This window comes from Aythya fuligula, chromosome 14 (assembly GCF_009819795.1).
Source record: "Aythya fuligula isolate bAytFul2 chromosome 14, bAytFul2.pri, whole genome shotgun sequence".
In the NCBI taxonomy this organism is placed as follows: Eukaryota; Metazoa; Chordata; class Aves; order Anseriformes; family Anatidae; genus Aythya; species Aythya fuligula.
The window spans coordinates 17,598,071-17,617,076 of NC_045572.1; the positions used below are offsets into that span (position 1 = coordinate 17,598,071).

The 19,006-nt window shown below is 40.8% G+C and overlaps 1 protein-coding gene across 6 annotated transcripts in view; it reads left to right on the forward strand.

Annotated features, from left to right (window-relative positions):
- FSTL4 (follistatin like 4) overlaps window positions 1–19,006 on the forward strand; it is a 276,166-nt gene that overhangs the window by 239,474 nt on the left and 17,686 nt on the right. For all 6 annotated transcript variants that reach the window (XM_032196664.1, XM_032196669.1, XM_032196665.1 and 3 more), the window contains 2 exons: window positions 10,555–10,675; window positions 18,189–18,350. In XM_032196664.1, coding sequence (XP_032052555.1) covers window positions 10,555–10,675; window positions 18,189–18,350 — 283 coding nt within the window. The remainder of the gene's footprint in view (window positions 1–10,554; window positions 10,676–18,188; window positions 18,351–19,006) is intronic.

Below are 19,006 nucleotides of genomic sequence, written 5' to 3' on the forward strand. Positions count from 1 at the left end.
TCCCTGTAGGACTCAAGCTCAGGTGTGTCCTCTCTCTGGCTACCAAGGAGGGGCACCTGCACGTCTGCAGCACTTGTTAGGAGCCTTCAAAGTGGGAACATGCCTCTGCTTGGGGTTGATTCTTGTGTGTAGCAAGGACGGAGCCACAACATTTGCTCTGAGGTTTGTGATGTGGAAATAAGTGCAGCCACACACATTCATTGGCACAGGTCAGGATGGGTGGCAGCCTCTTGTGGGTGCAGAAACTCACATTAAACAATAATCTACTTAAAGGCACTGACAGCAGGAAAGTAAAGGCAGTGTGCTCCTTAATATACTTGAAGTCGGTTAATTAAATTACTTCAGTTTTCTTTTAGTATGCCTCAAGCAGAAACTCAATTGCATTTCTGCTTTTTACAATAAGCTTAGCAATTTGGCTAATTGGAAGTGCAACAGGAGATTAATTGTACCTTTTTAACTTCAAGAAAATCCTCCCTGCTCCTGGCACAGTGGTAATCACATACAAACCTACAGGATATTCACACACTTGGAAAAATCCTTGTATTATATTTCAATTAAACTGCTTCTCTTCTAAATGCTAATTCGGGAAATCAGATGAAAATATAAACCCAACTCTGAAAAAAATAAATAAAATAAAATAAAACAGAATTCTTCTAAGAAGGTGTGAGTGCAGCAGAGGAAAGGAACCACTGAGAAGTCCTTTGTGGCTTTATTCTCTCCAGATTCTTGACAAAAGTGCTATGAGAAGGTTGACAGTATTCCAAATTAATACTAGAAGTTACAAAGTCAACAAAAACCTAGATAATCCTAAATATACACAGAACTGAGAGGCTGAAGATTACTATAAAGCCTGGTTGTTTATGTGCTTTACTTAAATCAATTTTATGAGATATCTTGATTGGCAACAAAATATTAGTAACTTTCCATTGCTCTTTTAATCAGAAGCTTTCATAAGCTACATATTAATAATTTGTCTGTGAAGAAATGCATTAATGAGTTGTCACATAGCTATTACAAAAGAGCCATCTTAATGGTACATGTAATTAAATGATTTTTCTTGCAAACATTTAAGATTGCTTTTAGCATAAAGATATTTTTATCCATACATTACCCATCCAGATTATTTTTCCATTTTAAGTGCCTTTGGTGCTATACTTTAAAAAAGTCACATCAACTTTTCTCATGAAGAAAATAACTGCAATGTAGCTGAACCAGGTGAGATTGTACTATAATTGTAACTATAAACTGATGTTTGACTACAAATAGGAAAGTGGTTAAACTATGTCATCTTTCAAAATAATATACTTCTGCCTCCTGGGAACAAACAGTACGTTTAACCAAATCTGTGATTATGAAAGCATTCCTCAATTTCAAAATATAAAACACTCCTCATGGAGTCAAATGTGTTTAGACAGTATTTATAGAGTATTGTTTCACATGATTTGACATCATCTCTAGACAAAAATACATAAATTTATAAACAAAATTTGTAAACAAAAGCTGATTCCACAGAAGCATGATGAAAACATACACAAACAACAGATAAAAGAATATTATCATACAAAAACAAATGTTGCAGAATTTAAGTAGATAAGAATTTGCTGAATTACCAAGTATAATGCAGGTAGCTATAACATATATTCATGAGTATGTTTCATTATTCCTTTCATAGTAATCTGTACAGTGGAGCTCAAATCTGCATTAGATCGTTAATTCAAAAATACGCTTTTCATTACACATCATTAAAGTATAGGTTTCTTCATTTCTGTGGATGCCAGTTAGGATCATATGGCCTTTCTCTCCAAAAAAGAAAATAAAAAATTACAAACTCGTCTAGGAGCAAATGCAAGACTCCACAGCCAGCTCCCACCCTGTGAAAAGCACACCAGTGAATGAAGGTAGGGAAGTGAGAGTGCTTTTCAGCTAGTTCATTGCTTGTCATTCTCTTTGTTTGATGAAAAATCAATAATTGTGCTTAAAAAGCATAGTCCCGGGGGCTAACAAAATGCAGCTTATCATTTGCTTTATTATTTAATGTACTGTTGCCAGCTGTGTGCCTCAGTTAGCTCATATTGCAGAAAGTGCAATGAGAAACGCTCAGTAAGAAGTCCCCGTGCCAAATTCTCAAGTAAGTCTTGAATGCTTCCCCCTCGTATCAACTTCATGCATATTCAGTTTTCTATTATAGAGGCTATTTTTATTAATCAACTGTGAAAAACATGGGTATGGGGGCATGACTCAGCCTGGGGAGGACCGTGCTGGATGATGAAGTATCTCTAACAAATAAGACAGTTGGGCTTTTTGGGAAAGTATCAGAGAACTAAGCAGACAACACTATTGTGCCAGAGGATATCCCTGATACACATCATGGTGAATATTATGTGCAGTCCCAGTCGTCCCATCTCAACAAGGTTATAATAGAAGCAAAGAAGGGGAACAAAGAGGAGGCAGATACAGAAGCAGCTCTGAACAGAGAGATTAAATAAAGCAGGATTCCAACTGAAAAATAGGTAGATAATGTGGGATATAACAGGGATCTAGAAGATCATGAGCGGAGAATATTAGAGAGACCTTTGCTCTCACCTTCAGCCATCCAGCCTCTGTTAATGCAGCATGAAAACAATGTGGATTTTGCTGCTGCAGTTCCTGTCATCACCCAGGACCTCAGAGACACCTGAGATACATAGGCTTAACTCAGAGACATAATTCACTGCTTGGAGGAAAAGCAGTGATTCTCTTTTCAAAACAGGTTCTCCACCTCCTCATACAGATCCGTGTGCCTTGCTCCAGCTGAATCCCAATCTGCAAACCCGTGCAGCAGAGAGCAATCAGGTCCATGGTGCACAAAGCATATGGAGCTCGCACAAGTCAACCCGTGGGGACATAGACTTCTCTAAATCATTTATTGCTCATAATCCACATTTCCCTGCATGTCCAGGAAGATTTGTCTCCTTGTGTATCTCATGGCTCATGTAAGATCTGTGCCTAGCTGCTTCGATGCACCTTTCATACATAGAATCATAGAATATTGGAAGGGACCCATAAGGACCATCGAGTCCAACTCCATATTCATATTAACGTCCATTTTCCATGTGTAATATTTGGAGACCAAGAAAAATGGCCAATCTTACAAGTACGAGTCACCTGGATTAGATTTCTCATTAGAACAGGCTGCCTGAAGGAGATAAATTCCTGTTAGTGCTTTTAATGTAGTTCCATTGTTAAATAATAAAAAGATCACGAAAAGATCAGGTGTGAATAACCCCATTTAATATCCTGCTAATAGAAATGAGGCTATTAAAATGATCAAACCCTGTGTCATCTTAGATGCTGCACTAATACAGTGATGTGAGTAAATTACAGGAAGTTGCATATTTAAAGCCAAGTTTTCCTCCTTCAAATCAAAGTTTAAGAAATTGCACAGTGTTTATAATATCTTAGGTTTTTGCAGGCTCTAAAATAGAGGTTAAGTGGAAAATTAATGCTGACAGTATGTTTGGAATATGCAATCTCTCACTTTTCTATAGTAAAGACTACAGAACTGGTATGCACCTTGTGCCTTCAGTGGAATAGCTTATTTTGGGTCACAGTCCAAAGTTTGTAGGTGATTTCTGCAAATGCATCAATACTTTAATGGAGACAATACGCCTGATCACCTGGTCCTAAATACCCAGTCGTGTATAAGGCTTCATTTTCCTAAACTTCATATTTTTGTGGAGGAAGACATTACTCTTCACAGCCTGGGGTGGTTTTGTTTTGCTTGCATTTTTTACAGGCGTGTAGGTCACAAACCCTGTGAAATGTGAGATGTTAGATCTCGTTCTCCTCTAGATGCGTTGCGTACGCTCAGTCTGGGTGTTATAACAGAAAAGGAGAACTATAAATACAGTGTGAATCTTCTAAAAATGAGAAGGAAGAAAGGATTGAGCCTATTAAAACCATCTGCTGTGAAGTATTGAGGTAACTAGGCTGGCATGCTTACAAACATGCTTTAGAGGAAATTTGAGAATGAGAAGAATCAGGGCTCTTCGATATCTCTTGTACTCTCCAGTACTTGCCCTGACTGGTGGAATCACTGACCAAAATCCACGAATCCCTGCCTTGGTACTGTAAGGAGAAAGTTGGAGTTTATGAATATCAATTTCTCCCAAGATTGTTACTTACCTGTTCAGTCATAATCTTTGCTTTTCTCTGAAATGTCCAGTGGATCCAATTAATAGAAACATTTCACTGAATCCCTGGGATGCTCGTTCCTCCTTTCCACCAACAGCTCCAGCAGGAAGACCTACTGTGGATTTTCCTCATCATACTGACTCATGAGTTTCTCAGGATATAAAATACATCCATTTTTATCTGTACTATAATCATACGACTATTTTAAAAGACCATTTCCATATATTCACGCCAAAAACTTTTTTGGCTCTCCAGCAAAGTCTTATGTTCTAAATTCTTTGAGCAGAAAAACAAGAACAGATAAATTAATAGCCCATCAGGCTGTGTTTGCAATAGTTTTCTTGCATATGCTTAAGGCTGAATTTTTCTCCATGTAGATTACTAAAGTATAAGATAGCATGTGTAAAACCAAGAACAAATAATATTAATGAAGCATAAGTTCTCAGCTTGTCTCTGGAAATGAATTATTAAGAGCACCAAAGAAAGTGATTTAAGAGCCCATGACTAATTTAGTTTTTATTATTTTTATATGAATCACTCATGAATCTATTGTAAAAAAGATCAGAGACATTTGATTAGTGTGGAGAAATCACTTTCAAAGTGATAGCCATTGTTGTAGATTTTGCATAATAATCATCTCATTAAATGCTTGGGTACATTTTGTTTTGAAGTCCTGTAAACATTGTCAGAGTGAGACTCTGAGCATCAGGCAGGCTTTTTTAAAGTGAACTGGTTAACAGATTTTCATCACTGTGTTGTCTGTTATGAAATTGTGACGGCGTTGATTTCCCTCTAGTGGAAAACCAGTGCCACCAGTGAGCCCCAGTGCCAGGAACTGGTTTTGGCTGAAGCACGTACCAAAAGTGCATGGGGAAGGCTCCCGGCTTCCTTGGGCTGAGTGGGAAGTGCTGGAAGAGAGGTATTTAAAAGGGAAAGAAAAGTACAAATTATTTAAGAAGAAATATGAGCAAACAGTGGGATTCTCCTAAGAGGATAGATCAGTCAGCGAGCTGTTTCTTCTGCCTTTCCTTCCAATATAAAAACTTAGAAGTCGATGTGGTGAGGGAATGTCAGCCGTCTCTGGGACTCTCCCAGGAGAGTCTGATGGGGAAAATGTTTGAAGGTGTTCAATGTCTATAAGGTGCTGGCCGGTTTCAAATTTATTGGGTGCATTTGGTGTGTGATTGGGGTGGGTGGACACCGTGTATAATAAAACCCCATGGGGTGGGCAGCGGTTGCTCTGCAGGGCATATCCACCCTGTGGTGCCGTGCTGCTGCCTGCCGTGCGTCAGGGCTTGGGGATGGCTGGAGAGCAGGGGAGCTTATCAGGTTTTGTTCCTTCTGACCATATATAGCTGTAAAGCAAGTTTGTTTGTTTTGTTTTGTTTTGTTTTGTTTTCCTCAAAAAAATTGAAGTTACCCTAAAAAAGTAAGAAACCTGAATCTACCCTATGCCAATTCCTCCTTAAACTAAGATTTCCTGGAAAACAACACTTCCTCTTTGCCAAAATTTTCAAGTGTTTTATATACGTTTCCCCTCTGTGTTGGAACAACCCCAAGACCCGTTAAGACCTCTTGAAAAAGAGTCAGAAAAGGGCAAAAATGCAGGTGCTGGTGGCAGCACCCTCCAGCACCTCCCGAGCTCCCCAGGCAGCTGCGGGGCTCGGCAGGCCCAGCTCCGTGTTCGCTCCCTCTTTGCTCTCCGTGTCCCCAGGTGTCAGGGCAGGAGATTTGTGGCGTTACAGTTGCATATTGGATTTCACTTGAGACAGAATGGGAACTAGATTTACAAGCAATATGCAATGTTTTACACATTTCTAAGCGCGGTGTCTCCGAGCTGCAGCAGATTGCATGACCAGGGAATGCATTAGAAGGGAGGAATGGGATAAATAAATATGAAAAATCTTCTGTTTGGAGAGACCGATGCCTTGGGTAATCAGTAGTGATGGAAAGGAAATACAATAGAAAAAAGTACATATCCATTTTCTAGGATCTGCTTTGTTATTTTTTGAAATGGAGTGTGTGCAGTAGTGACTTTTTTTTTTGTTAGATTACTGAGCGGTTATCAATTTAAAATGCAGGATGGTGTGGCTTTTTTTAATCTCGAAAAGTTCAAACATATCCTAAGATCACTTAATCAGTCCTTTATTTGAAGGGTAGCTGCAAGACATAAAAGAAGCTCATGAAGGGCAGAGAACTTTTTATTCCAAAAAGGGAGAGAAAACATGAGACAAACTGCTGGAGAAGTCAATTTATCATCTGTCACTAGTTGACCTTATCAATTATGAGAAATTATAAGCACAGCTTGCTGATTTTTTTTTTGATATATTTTTTTTTTAAAACCAGAACATGTAGTGTTATTTTATAATGAAATTCATAAAACAGAGGTGATGAACACCTTATCCTTATCTGGCTGCTTTGATGCAAGGCTCGGCTGGTTGTAGCTCTTAGAAGGGTATCTGTCTCTTGTTCATACATTTTCATCATTTCTGTTTCTTCCCCTTCAGAAGAAAATTCACCTTCAGCATTAAAGGAGGGAAAACATGCCCCAGAAGTGACTTCTTTGCCTTTCTCCTGGTTCCCAATCCTTTGCCGTGATACTATGCATAAAGATCTCTCCACAGTTCATCGTTTTGCATGTTGGGGTTAGGTGTAGGGCAGTCCCAGCTCCCAGGGGTGCACAGCGCTGCGACTCCTGGGCAGCGCTGAGATACTCGGCTTTGAAAGGTGTGGTAGCTCTAGGGAGAGAAAAATTGCACGGTACATCATTTTTATAGATGTTTATGGTTCCTTTTGACTGTTTTCAGGCTTGTAGTGACTTGGAAACCTGCCTTTGCAAGCAAAAGCCATCTGAAAACGTTGAAGCACACGGAAATGTTTCCATTGCCCTTGTTAAATATGAATTCTTCCCATTCCCTACGGCCTGCCCATACTTTCCCCTGCCAGTTCTCCCCAGGGAAGTTTACGTGAGTGTGTTTGGATGGATGGATGGATGGATGGATGGATGGATGGATGGATGGATGGATGGATGGATGGATGGATGGATGGATGGATGGGTGGGTGGATGGATGGATGGATGGATGGATGGATGGATGGATGGATGGATGGATGGATGAAGCAAGTTCATAACATGACTCTAAAAATGTTTCATGCTAAGCAGTTTCTGAGAACTTTTATTCAAAGAGCTCTCACTTGCACAGTGTACATTTCTGAGGGGAGAAAAGTCCTCACAGACCTGCACACCCTTCTCAGCTTGGTAAAATTGCCTCTAGCTCTGCTGTGCTACTCCCAGCTGAGGACCACTTCCCCGCATGCTGAGACAGCCGCTGGGCACCCTGCCAGTGCTAGCTGGCCCCACGAGCTTGCACAGCAGCAGGAGATGCACCCAAATATCCCCCGGGAGCACCAGGGTGCCCACTGCCCGCATGGGGTGGCCCCTGCCTGCTGTGGGACCCCCAGAGGTGAGAAACAAAGGATTGAAGGAGGCTCCTGGGGAACTGACGGCTTCCCTGTCCTCATGCTTTAGGGCTTGGGGTGTTACAACACTCCCCGGTGTGCCTTTATAAGATATATATGGGAGGTGTTTGTGCATAAGAATGCGTGCATATATATAAAATGTAGCCGTGAAACCCTAATGCACTAATTATATCCACAGGGAAACACAAAGAGAAACTGTAAGCTGCAATAAATAAACGCGCAGGAAGAGTCATTAATTTGTTACAGAATTCAGTATTCCTTCTGTAGCAACAAAGGGATAAGTATTGAACCTGAATTTAATAACCACTTTTTCCATCCCACCTCTAGTGCCGGTGATTCTTAATAATGTTGTACTCAGTGTGAATTTACTGTGTGTGTGCAAGTGCTAATACGGGGCCGATATTTTCCTTCTGTGCCTGACGTAAATGATAGCGTTGCCTAAATCATATTTGATAACCTTTTTTTAAGTGCTGGAAGTCAGAAAATAGTTTTTAAAAGTCATAAACCATGCTTTTGCCAATAAAAGCTTCTCTTTACAAGAAAAATGCATTTGGAGGGGAAGAGAGTAATACTGTAATCTTGCATCAGTTTGTTTTTGCAAGGGTCTTTACTTATATTAATACATTTGTATGCATTGGAAAAAACAGATTGTCCATAAAAAGACAATTACAGAGCACAAACCAAGCATTCATAATATTTTTTCTGAGATAACTTAAAGGAAGCAACACACTTAAAACAGAAAAGATTTTATTGTCCTGTTTTTCCACATCTCCTTATAAATCATTCCATAAAAGTAGCCATCCTGCTTTTATTGATCTAAACTCAGTTTGAGTTGCTTTGGGATTAACTTTAAAAACTGTTATTAAGTCCCCTCCACTGCAAGCGTTTTCTCCATCTCATGTAAATACCATTTCAACAGGGGTGATATCTCTGCTATTTGCAGTCATTCACGCGTCTTTGCTTTCCAGCAGGAACGATCTAGCTGACCAGAAAATAAGGCAAATGCTTGAATGGGAATTTTTGAGTAGATATTTGTAATAATGGATTGTTTAGTTTAACCAGCTCATCCCACAGTCTAGATGCTCGGTCTGCCTGACACTGAGATGCTTTTGATGACAGGTAATGAATTTCAGGAACATCTGTGGATTTACTCTCATTGGTAATTGTACACATTTGTGCTTTGTTGTGCTGTCAGAGCAACAGGGTAGCAGATAGCGGATACAGGTTGGTTATTTCTGTCCCTCTCAGGTCAAAGTTTGTGCTTTGGGAAGAGTGAACCTGTTGTCCTGCCTGTAAACTCTGTTCTTCAGGGCTTACTCTCAGTCTGCCCTGTAACATGTCTTAAAATAGGAAAGTCCCCAAACTTCTCATTGCCCTGACAGCACTGGCCTGTCAAGGAGACAAGAGGCATGAAGAGGTTCCTCTGGTGCCATACACAAGTTATTGGAGAAGATTCAAGAGCCAGGAGAAGCAGTGCCAGATCAATCCCATCCTGCAGAAGATGGGCCGCTTTGTACTTTTCCTTCGGGGCTGCCAGCTGGCTTTGCAAGTCTGCGGCAGGATCACAGCTTCCCTCAGAAACGTCCTCAGTGTCCTGGTTGGAAAGGAGAGCTGCAACCTGCAAAGCAGGTGCACCCTGAAGAGGCAGAAAGTGTGAGGTGTAAGGCGCCCCAAATGGTTTTGTTTCAGAAAAAAAAAAACTTTTCAATAATCAAACAAGTCTCGTTTGTGATCTGTGAACCTGGGCACAGGTTCCCTTTCTCCATCACATAGAAATGGGGACCCAAGGTGCTGGGTCTCAGCCAGCAGAGCAGGTTTGCATTCCTGTTTCATGCCGTCTGTCCTGATCGGTTCGGTCATGTCACGGTGGAAGATGTTGGCTGGGAGTTTTCAGCTTTCACGAGCAGCACAACTCTGCCTTCCTGCATCTCCACACTCACCCTGTTGCACTGGCTTCCTGCCACCCTGATCATAAATTGATTTTTACCATATTTTTGCAGTGAAATTCTGCAAAGAATTTGATTTAACATGCTTCACACATGGAGCTAATTAAGGAAAAAACATACTTTAAGCTCATTAACTGCTTTTTTAAATGTATCCTTCCGGGTTTGCACAGAAGTGTAAACATTTTGGAGCTGCAGAAGTCTGAATGTTAATGGGGTAACAAGAAAAGCTGCTTTGTATACCCACCAGTGCTGCGCTTCTGTTAACTGGAATTTGAAATATATTTCTAAACAGAGCAGTTGTGCAAAATATTCAGTGCCAAAACCCCACTAACAACTTATATCCTCCCTGCCTATAATCAAAAAGTGTCATGCAGGAGCAGATGTGGGTAAATAAATGAAGGGGGGAAAAAGAAAGATCCTCGTCAACCAGTTACAGATCAAAGCAGGCTGATTTAAAGTAAATTTCCTTAAAAGAAAGCTTTTTGTCTTCTTCCCTGTCTCCTGCCGAGGATGTTGTCTTTGCTGACAAACAGTTTCAGTTTTCTCGTCAAGTCTCAAGGTTACCGCGCGTTTTCTAAGAAGCAGCATAGATAAAGGAAACTTGAACCCACTCAGAAGTTAATGTTTTAGGCAGCTGAGGTTAATGGGTAGATATTAAATTTCCCCATAAATTAAACAGCTGGAGATTGCCATCTTTTTATGTGCAAAGAGCACCTTGTTAACAACCAGCACAAAAGTTCGTATTCTCAGATGAGTTACTTTGCCTTGCTCTGAAATTGCCGCTCGTTTTCTCCTGCGTGTTGATTTATGAACTTCAAAACTCGCTGCTCAAAATTCAAGCTGTGTTCCCAAGCTGTGATACTATCAAAACCACTGAACAGGTGACCTCCCTTCATGTGGTGTTTAAAATATTTTTACTAAATAATAAGGCTCCTTTCCTGTCTTTTGTTACATGCAGGATTTTGGAGAAGACGATTCCCTCTACATCACCAAGGTAACGACTATTCACATGGGCAATTACACCTGTCATGCCTACGGCTATGAAGAGCTGTATCAGACCCACATCCTTCAGGTGAATGGTTAGTAAATGGCATATATGACAATCCACTGAAAATGTTCCTGTAAGCAAAGTTGCGTGCTAATCTCATTCGCACAAAGACAGGAAAAGCTAGCACCAAATTGGCTTTGTGTGAGAGCAAACTCAGCTAGTGGCTTCTCACTCGTGCCATCACACAGGCAATCAAAAAATGTAGCACAGGGGGACATATGTATAATTACCTGGGCTTTAGCAGATATTGACAGCTTGTTTTACAGTTTCCAGAGAGCAACAAGCAGTGTTTCAGAGCCTCTCTTAAACTAATGACTACTTTTGTCAACAGAATTGTTGCTTCGATAATTTCATCTTCCAGAAAATAATTTCTGTTGCATGAAACAGCCCATGATATTTAAATACAGCGCTGTGTTTCCAAAACTAGCTATCCAACTTGTAGCTATATACCAGATTATTACCTGGCTCTAGACAGCTTGGTTCGACTGAGGGCCATTTACATCAGCTTGCAGATATGGCCCACTGGCTTGCAAAATGAGGGCAAACTGTTTTATGAGTGAGAGAATCACCCGGGCCATATTCCAGCATCCTCATTCACCTGCGTCCCTGGACCACGTTTGAGCCTGGTGGAATTTTTATTCTGACGTTCACTATCTTTCCTTTGACCTCCAACTCAGTCAGATATAGTTGGAGATGACCTTAGCTTAAACTGGCATTCTGTGCCATATGGAGCACTGGGGGCTTTGAGCCAGGAGCATCAGTGGAGCTGAGGAGATAGATGTGTGTGTCTCAAAAGGCACCTCGCTGCCCACATTGTTTAAGGAGCAGATAATCCCAACCCTCTGGACATGATTGATTTTCCCACTTCGTATCTGGCACCGTCAATTCCTCCTGTGCGAATGGGACACCAAATGGCAGCAAGCTCACGCCCCTTTGCTGGGGTGAGAATGGGAGCTTGAGGGACGAGCCCGTGGAGAATCCAACTCTGCTGCACATCCAAATCTATCTTTACTTCAGGCACTTGAAAAAAAATGTAAATCCTTTTCCAAATCGATACTGCTCCCTGTCCAATTCCCTCTGCACCAGCTGTGCTCCCCATCCTCCTGTGCTGCAGGTCCCTTTGAACCCGGTGTGCTGACACAACCAGCAGTACCTCTGTAACAGGGGACACCTTCATGAATAGATATTGCAGTATTCTGGCCTGAACATACTGCGTTTTACAAGAAAATTCAACAACTTTATTACCAGAGGTGCATTATTAGGAAAATTATTATTTCGTTCTCCCTGTAGATGTGCACAGACCTCTGCCAAGGAGACCTTATCAGCTGGTAAGAGCACACAGCTCCACCCAGGCTAAAAGAGACTGACATGTAGACAAACAGTAAAAAGGGATAATTATGCACTTTAAGGGGCACCACAGTGGACGTGGGGCTCAGGTTTGATGGCAGCTCAGGTCCCTGGGATGTGCCTAAGTGCCCCCCACCCGCAGCGAGTGCGCAGGGGAGAGCACAGAGCATCCAGTTGATTTGAATGAAAACCAACTTAATGTTTCTGCATAACAATTTGTCATCTTTTGAGATAGTAAACTGCAAAGTTTCAGCAATATGGATAACTAGATTGTGCGTGCTGCAGCTGGGAAAATAGGTTTCCTTCCTCAAAGTGCCATTTGTTTGATGAACGGCAGTTGAAAGAAAAGCAAGCTAACAACTTAATCCTGTGTATATTATGTGATATATTCTGAGAGCTGAATGGAGTTTAGCTGGCAGGCGACGATGTAGACTGTATCATCACTGAGAATTTAAGGCCCAAAGGCTTTGAAACTAAAACTGGAATGAGAGGAAAGCTAGCTGGAGTGTGGGGAGGGCTGGATTCAAGCTGCAAAGCTGGAGCGTACTCATGCCTGCCTCTTAGATTTAACTTCTTGAGAAAATCACTTTATTTTTTTAATAGAAGTTTCATACCACAGCTATATGTGATATTTCTAGTTAATACAATAACTCTGTGATACAAAAGAAAAAGAAAAAAAAAAGTGTTGTCTTTTTAAAGTTGCTATGTAGTCTTTAAATACTGCAAAATGCCATGCATTCTGATTTCAGCCTGGACTTGCTAGAAAACACTGTAGGATCTAGAAATCTTTGTCCTACAGCATCTAATGTTCCCATATGAGCCATTAGGCTTTGCAAAACCAGGGTTTTGCAATTGTTAATGTGGCTGGCTGCCCACATCATTAAATTCTCTCCTGTTCTGCCTGCGTAGTTGCTTCCCCCAGCAACTGATGTTGGGACAAGAAGAGTGATGACAGGACGATGCTGCTTACCCTCAGACATACCCTGGCTTTTCAAAGGCAGAGCGTGTCTCAAAAATCCTTCTTGCTTTTTAGAACCATAAAGGACAAATTGAGGAATTTCTCCTGACAGGAGTAGAGGGAAGAAGCTGAGCTGAGCTGAGTGGAGATGCAGAGAACCTAAGTACAGTTCATTGGCTCTGTTCAGTGCTGGGGATTGTCTGTGTCTGTCTGTATCAGACTAAAAACTCCATCTTCAGCTTGGGCTTTTTGCTGTTGCTGTTCTGTATTAGACTCCAGCTGTAAGGGAATGTGACAGAAATAAGTCAGCCAGAACCGGGATGTATCTGCTTGCCTGCCTCCTCCAGGGAGGGGATAATACGCTTTTAACATCAAAAAGACAGTTTTGCTTTGTTTCGTTTTATTATTCTACACAAAAAAAAAAAAAAAAAAAAAAAAAAAAAGTATTTTTTTTCTTTTCTTTTTAATATTGAAGACAGTTTTTATTATTATTATTATTCTACAAAAATATATATATTTTTTCTTTGTAATAGTGAAGACCCCAAGTTTCTCTATTGGGAACAAGTAGGGAGAGAACCAAATGGAAGCAGTAGGGTTTATCCCTGATCCTTCCCAAGCTCTCTGTCTGTATGGGCACATCCCTCCTTTTGGGAAGGGTGTCAGTTAATTCAGTGGTTTTGGAAGCTGCAGTCACTCTTCCAGTGTTTTCTGATCCTTTTCATACCATCTGGGGCCTGACTCATTGCTCCCACTGAGGTCCATCAGTCTACCCTACAAAACATTTTATTGCCTTTTTCTCCTTCAAATAATCTGATCCTGGTCATATCCACCCTCTTTGCATTTTCCTTTTTTTTGGTTGAAGGGGAAAAAAAGGTTTGTTCTGCTCAACTGCTGAGCACCACAGTGCTGGAGTGAGCTTCAGCCTTAGAGCATGTGGCTCTGTGAACCTCTGGGGGTTTTCAGTTCCCCCTAAGGTGTTGCAAAAAATACTGTCCTGGTGCTCCTGTACAAAATGAACGATTCCACTGAAATATTTACCTGAACTTTTGGCATAGTGGTACAGGAAGCAGTCCTACATGTGCAGCATTCATCAGGGCTTGCCAGAACTTGCTCAGCTGTTTCCCAGTATCACAGATAATTGGGAGGGTCCAGATGCTCTTATTGACAAGCAGAAATGAGAGTGCTGTTAGGCAGGAAATGTGAAGACCACCGCATGAATGCCCCAAACCACTGGGTCACATCTTCTGGACAAGAAGCATAAAACAAACATGACATGCCGCCCACATGTGACATGGTGTGTTGTCTTTAGGTTGGGTTTATCAGCCTTGTGATTCCCAGCAGTATTAAAATTTAAGTCAGTGTATTTGTACACATGGCCCTTAATGCCTTTGGAAGAAAAGGACGTGTTGAAAGGCAGCACAAAGTTTAGGAATGATAAATTCATATTTTCTGCTATGTCTTTGATCGAGAGGAGCAAAAAACAATAGGAAAATTATGTTCTCTCCTATGTATGATATTGCTTGGGAAATGTGTACAGCATATACTAACTGTAGGGAAGAAAAGCCATTTATCATTTTCAAGAGGAAAAAAGAATTTCTGAGAATAAAAAATCTCATAAAATTGTAATCAACTATGAAAATTGATAGTTTGCAAATCGAGAGACTGCTGAATGTAAGGCATCCTTTTCCTTGGTCCTTGCACTCTGGAAAACATCAGCATAAATCAGAATATTGTATTTCTTGTAAAGAGTTTTAAAAAGCTATTCGATCGTCATCCTAATGGTGAAGGTCCGATAGGACGAGGTTTCCAGTAACAGAGAGGTGTTTTAAACAGAAGTTTTGTTAATGCGGCATTCCAAGAGAAAACAGACAGGTCTGCAAACTCCTTTCAAATCATAAATGGGAAGATTAAACCATCTGAAGTAAATGATTAATGTGTTAATTCAAATAACTGCTGGAGTATATAGGTCCTGTAGCAGCAATGTATGTCTTCAGGGCTTGATGCTGCCATCTGTACGCATCGTGTGCTTTATCACCTGAGCTGTTTTACTGTAATGAATTGCTCTACTCACAAGTAAGGTACTATTCAGTATGCAGTAGTAGGCAATCTACCTAATCTCCTACTTGTTTGAATGCCTCTATTTTTTCAACTTTGCTTAAGATAATAGCCTTTTTATATTGCCTTTGGCTGCAGGCACAGTAATGGTTAGTAATGATATATATTCACCAAGGGAAATAGCAAAAGGTAATCCATATATTCCAAAGTCTGGAGCTAAAATCTTTGAAAGTTTAAAGTAAAATGTGCTTACTTGGAATGTATTAATTTGTAGCAAGGACAATAAAAATGCATTCTGCAGTTTGCTGTTATCACAAGGCAGTTGCATGCAATAATTTACCTGTGCAATGAATTATGTAAGACAAGGGAGAAGAAATAAAAAGTTTTCGAATGGAAGGACCAGGAAAATAAAAAGAGAGCAAGAACAGAGGTGCAACACATATTTTTATAGGTGAAAATAAACAGTTTCCTCATTAATTACTGCTGAAAACATGTGCACCTTGCTGTAATTTCAAGTTCAGCCAATTTTCAAGCAGAATATTGATGCAGTGAGCTACCTTTTGCATTATCAGTCCGTTACGTTTCCTGCAGAGCTGAAAATACATGTGTATTTCTTAGATGCAGATATTTGGCAAAAGAAAAGAGAGATGTGTGTAACCTGCTTTGTGAAGGACGGCCATGGTTCTGGGAGGGGTGGTCCTTCATTGCGGCAGGCAGTGGAGCACTGCCATGCGTGTCCGTGCAAACAGAAGAGCCTTCAGCAACCTGTTATAAGCAAATCTGATCAACCAGTGCCGATTTTGAGAGCATTAAGTGGTAGGTGCCTGGGAAGGGCTGTATCTCTTCAGAGTCACTGGGTGAGGAGGCACTGCTGGGCTTGGAGCAGAATTTTTCTGGTGCCTTTGACCGTTTGCAATGCACTGGAGAAGGGCCTGATCCTGCTCCAGGACCCCCCTCTGGTCTGGAGCCAGGCAGGCAGAGTAGGTCTGTGCTGCTTGTGAACTGGAAGAAGCAGGTATTTGCTTTTTGGAGAATTAGGAAAATACTCAGGAGCACTGAATGCTAACTGCCAGTTGACTTCACAGGGTTTGGGCATCTAACCTGCTTAGGTCTTGTGAGATTGTTTTCTGTGCACTTAGAGAAGACAAACCGCCTCTTGTCTATGGATCTGAATAAATCACGTAGGCTTTCAACAGGCCTCAGTTCCTAAATTGTTTCATTTAAAACTGTTGCTAGTAGCAAACTAATCTTATGTGCAACAAGCACAGAGTGCAGGACCTTCATAAAATTCTATCAAAGTGGACAAAAATGACTGCATTTGCCTTACTGTGCCTGGAGATACTGACGCAGAGAAATTGAAATTAATTTTCCAAGGTACGAAAGGAATCAGAAGCTCCTGACTCACAGTCTTATTCACCCAAATTGCATGGACACTGTCTCTTAAATTCAGGGAATGGCTCTGACAGCTGCTGGCTGCTTCCAACAGCAGATCGCTTCCTTTGCTCTTCTTCCACTTGGTCTGGCACCTCCTGAAGTCAGGAGGAGCATCAACCCTGACAGTAATGGCAGGAAGAGAAGATAAAAAAACAGTAAGTGCTTTTATTTAGAAATTGCAAACTCAATTTAATAAAACAAACCTTGTCTTTTTGGTATCCTTCTGATTAAAAAGCTCTTAGGTGGTGTTTTACTCACTGCCATGCTTCTTGCAACACATTCACTTTTCTTCATAAGTAAAGGAAGTGGAAGAAGAAGAAATAAGTTCACATGTCCAGTGTAGAAGTGGAATTTAAAGACATGTCTTTGCTAAACATCCACTTTTTTTTTTTTTTCTTTCCAGTTGCCCCTAGGCATTTCCTCTCAAATTACACTTGAACAATCTCTCTCTTTTAAAGCTATAAAAACAAGTAGACTTGAGGGCTTTCTGTCATGGCTGATTTCGTTCCAAGTATTAACCAGAGCTGATGACTCAGTGCTTTTTTAAGCAGCTGGTAGGTTAGACAGAAGTAAAATACATCTCTCTCTGGTAAGGGTCATAAAAAAATAGAAATAGAAAGATGTAAAGTATATGCTAGTGACTGTAATTATTCAAACTATCCCCGTATGGATGTATAGATATATGGCAAGCTGCAAATACAGATTTCATTTTATTCTAAAGCAACTGTCGAGTGCATTTAATTTTGCCAGTCCTGGAGCCTAATGATGGACTATACAAAAACACAGTAGGGCGTTAGATACTTTAAATCAGTGATTTACAGTGGAAGTTTGTTATTGACTCATTTAGGCATTTTAAAGCCCATTCATGTCTAAGAAGACAATCTGTCCCTTCGTTTTCAAGACGGAATTGCTGGTCTGGATGTGAAGCATATCTTCATGTTTCCTTTTATTAAGTCCCATGAGGTGAAAGGAAGGAGGGATGCTGGTGTGTTTTTCCTCCACATGAGCAATGTTGCAAATCCTCTTTAAAGTATGTGAGAATATTGTTAAGAAATAGTTAGTGGGTAGTGTTAAGTCTGGTTGATTTGAGCAATGAAGGCAGCATGATTAAAAATCAATGAACTTGTCTGAAATGGTAATATCATTAGTTGTTCTATCAATTTAGTATATTAAAGAGTTTAGAGACATCTTCCTGAAACATGGTAAATCTCATTTTGAAAGCCTCCTAGGTAAAAAAAAAAAAAAGGCAAAAAAAAAAAAAAAAGCACTTTATTTGTTTAGAATAAGAGGTAATAAATGTATAGGCCATTTCCCTATGTATATTTGATTAATACAATGTTGAATAACATGGTACATCTAATAGGAAAATGATGTGCAAGGACTCAGTTCCTCCCTTACTAGATTCAGTGGCATTTATACTTTATTTTTTAAGTATGTGAGTGTCTTCCTTAGGTTTTAATCCATCTTCCCTGAAGTTCAATCAGTCGCTTAATGAAAGAAAGCAGGAACGGTCCAAGTACCAAATCCCATCTCCAGGTTGCTCCCTGGCATTGGTGTATTAGTTTATTCTTTTCTCGTATTATTTTCTGTTTTCTGCCCCGAAGTTGGGCTGTAGAAAAATCTTCACTGTAGCTTACACTGAAAACCAGGACACGGCTCATTCCCTCGGCTCTGGGATCAGACCTTCTCTGCAGCGCGGGCTGGCAGCGGGCAGGTGAGCTCAACGTCACCAATTCCTTGTTCCCCGCAGTGCCGCCGGTGATTCGCGTCTACCCTGAAACGCAGGCACAGGAGCCCGGCGTGTCGGCAAGCCTCAAGTGTCACGCCGAAGGCATCCCTAATCCCCGAATTACCTGGCTAAAGAACGGTGTTGATATCATGCCAAAATTATCCAAACAGCTAACGCTCCTAGGTAAGAACAGAATTTTGATTAATTAAAGTATTGTAGACGGGGATTAAGGAGGATTATTTTGTACTTTAAACTAGAAGTTCTTGTACTTTCACTAAGCCATGGTTGTTGGAAATCGTGTTAGAAAACCCCTGTTCTTGCTTTTTATCTTTTCCTCCAGTGAATTTCTCGGGTAATACAGTATCGATTGATATAAGTGGTAACAGTGTTCTGCTAAAAGATGGTGTTCGTGATTCTCCACTGCCTTGCCTCTCGTGTACATCTGTGCAAATCAGAAGAGAGATGCATTAAATCAGTTCTCGGGTATAAGGACTTCACAGGGTGCAAGTCCACTGGGAATCAGCCTGTGGTTCCTGTGTCTTCTCACCCACCTCTGCAGCGGGAACTGGGCTCTTTGCTCTTGTTGGTCCTTATGTTTCAAATAAGGATGTAACAGGCATAGTGAAAGACAACAATATTTCTTTGCAAATTTCTGTGTAATAATATTTAAAACCTTCCCCCCTACCATCCCAATTGTTCTGTGGTACATCGCAGACCTCCCCCAGCACTGGTAGCACAGACACCCCTGCACGGTTGGGTGCAATGGTTCAAAATCTTCCAAAGGTTTTAGACAACAGTCCCACTTCAGAAAGCAAAATGATAGGAGGAACTGCAGAGAG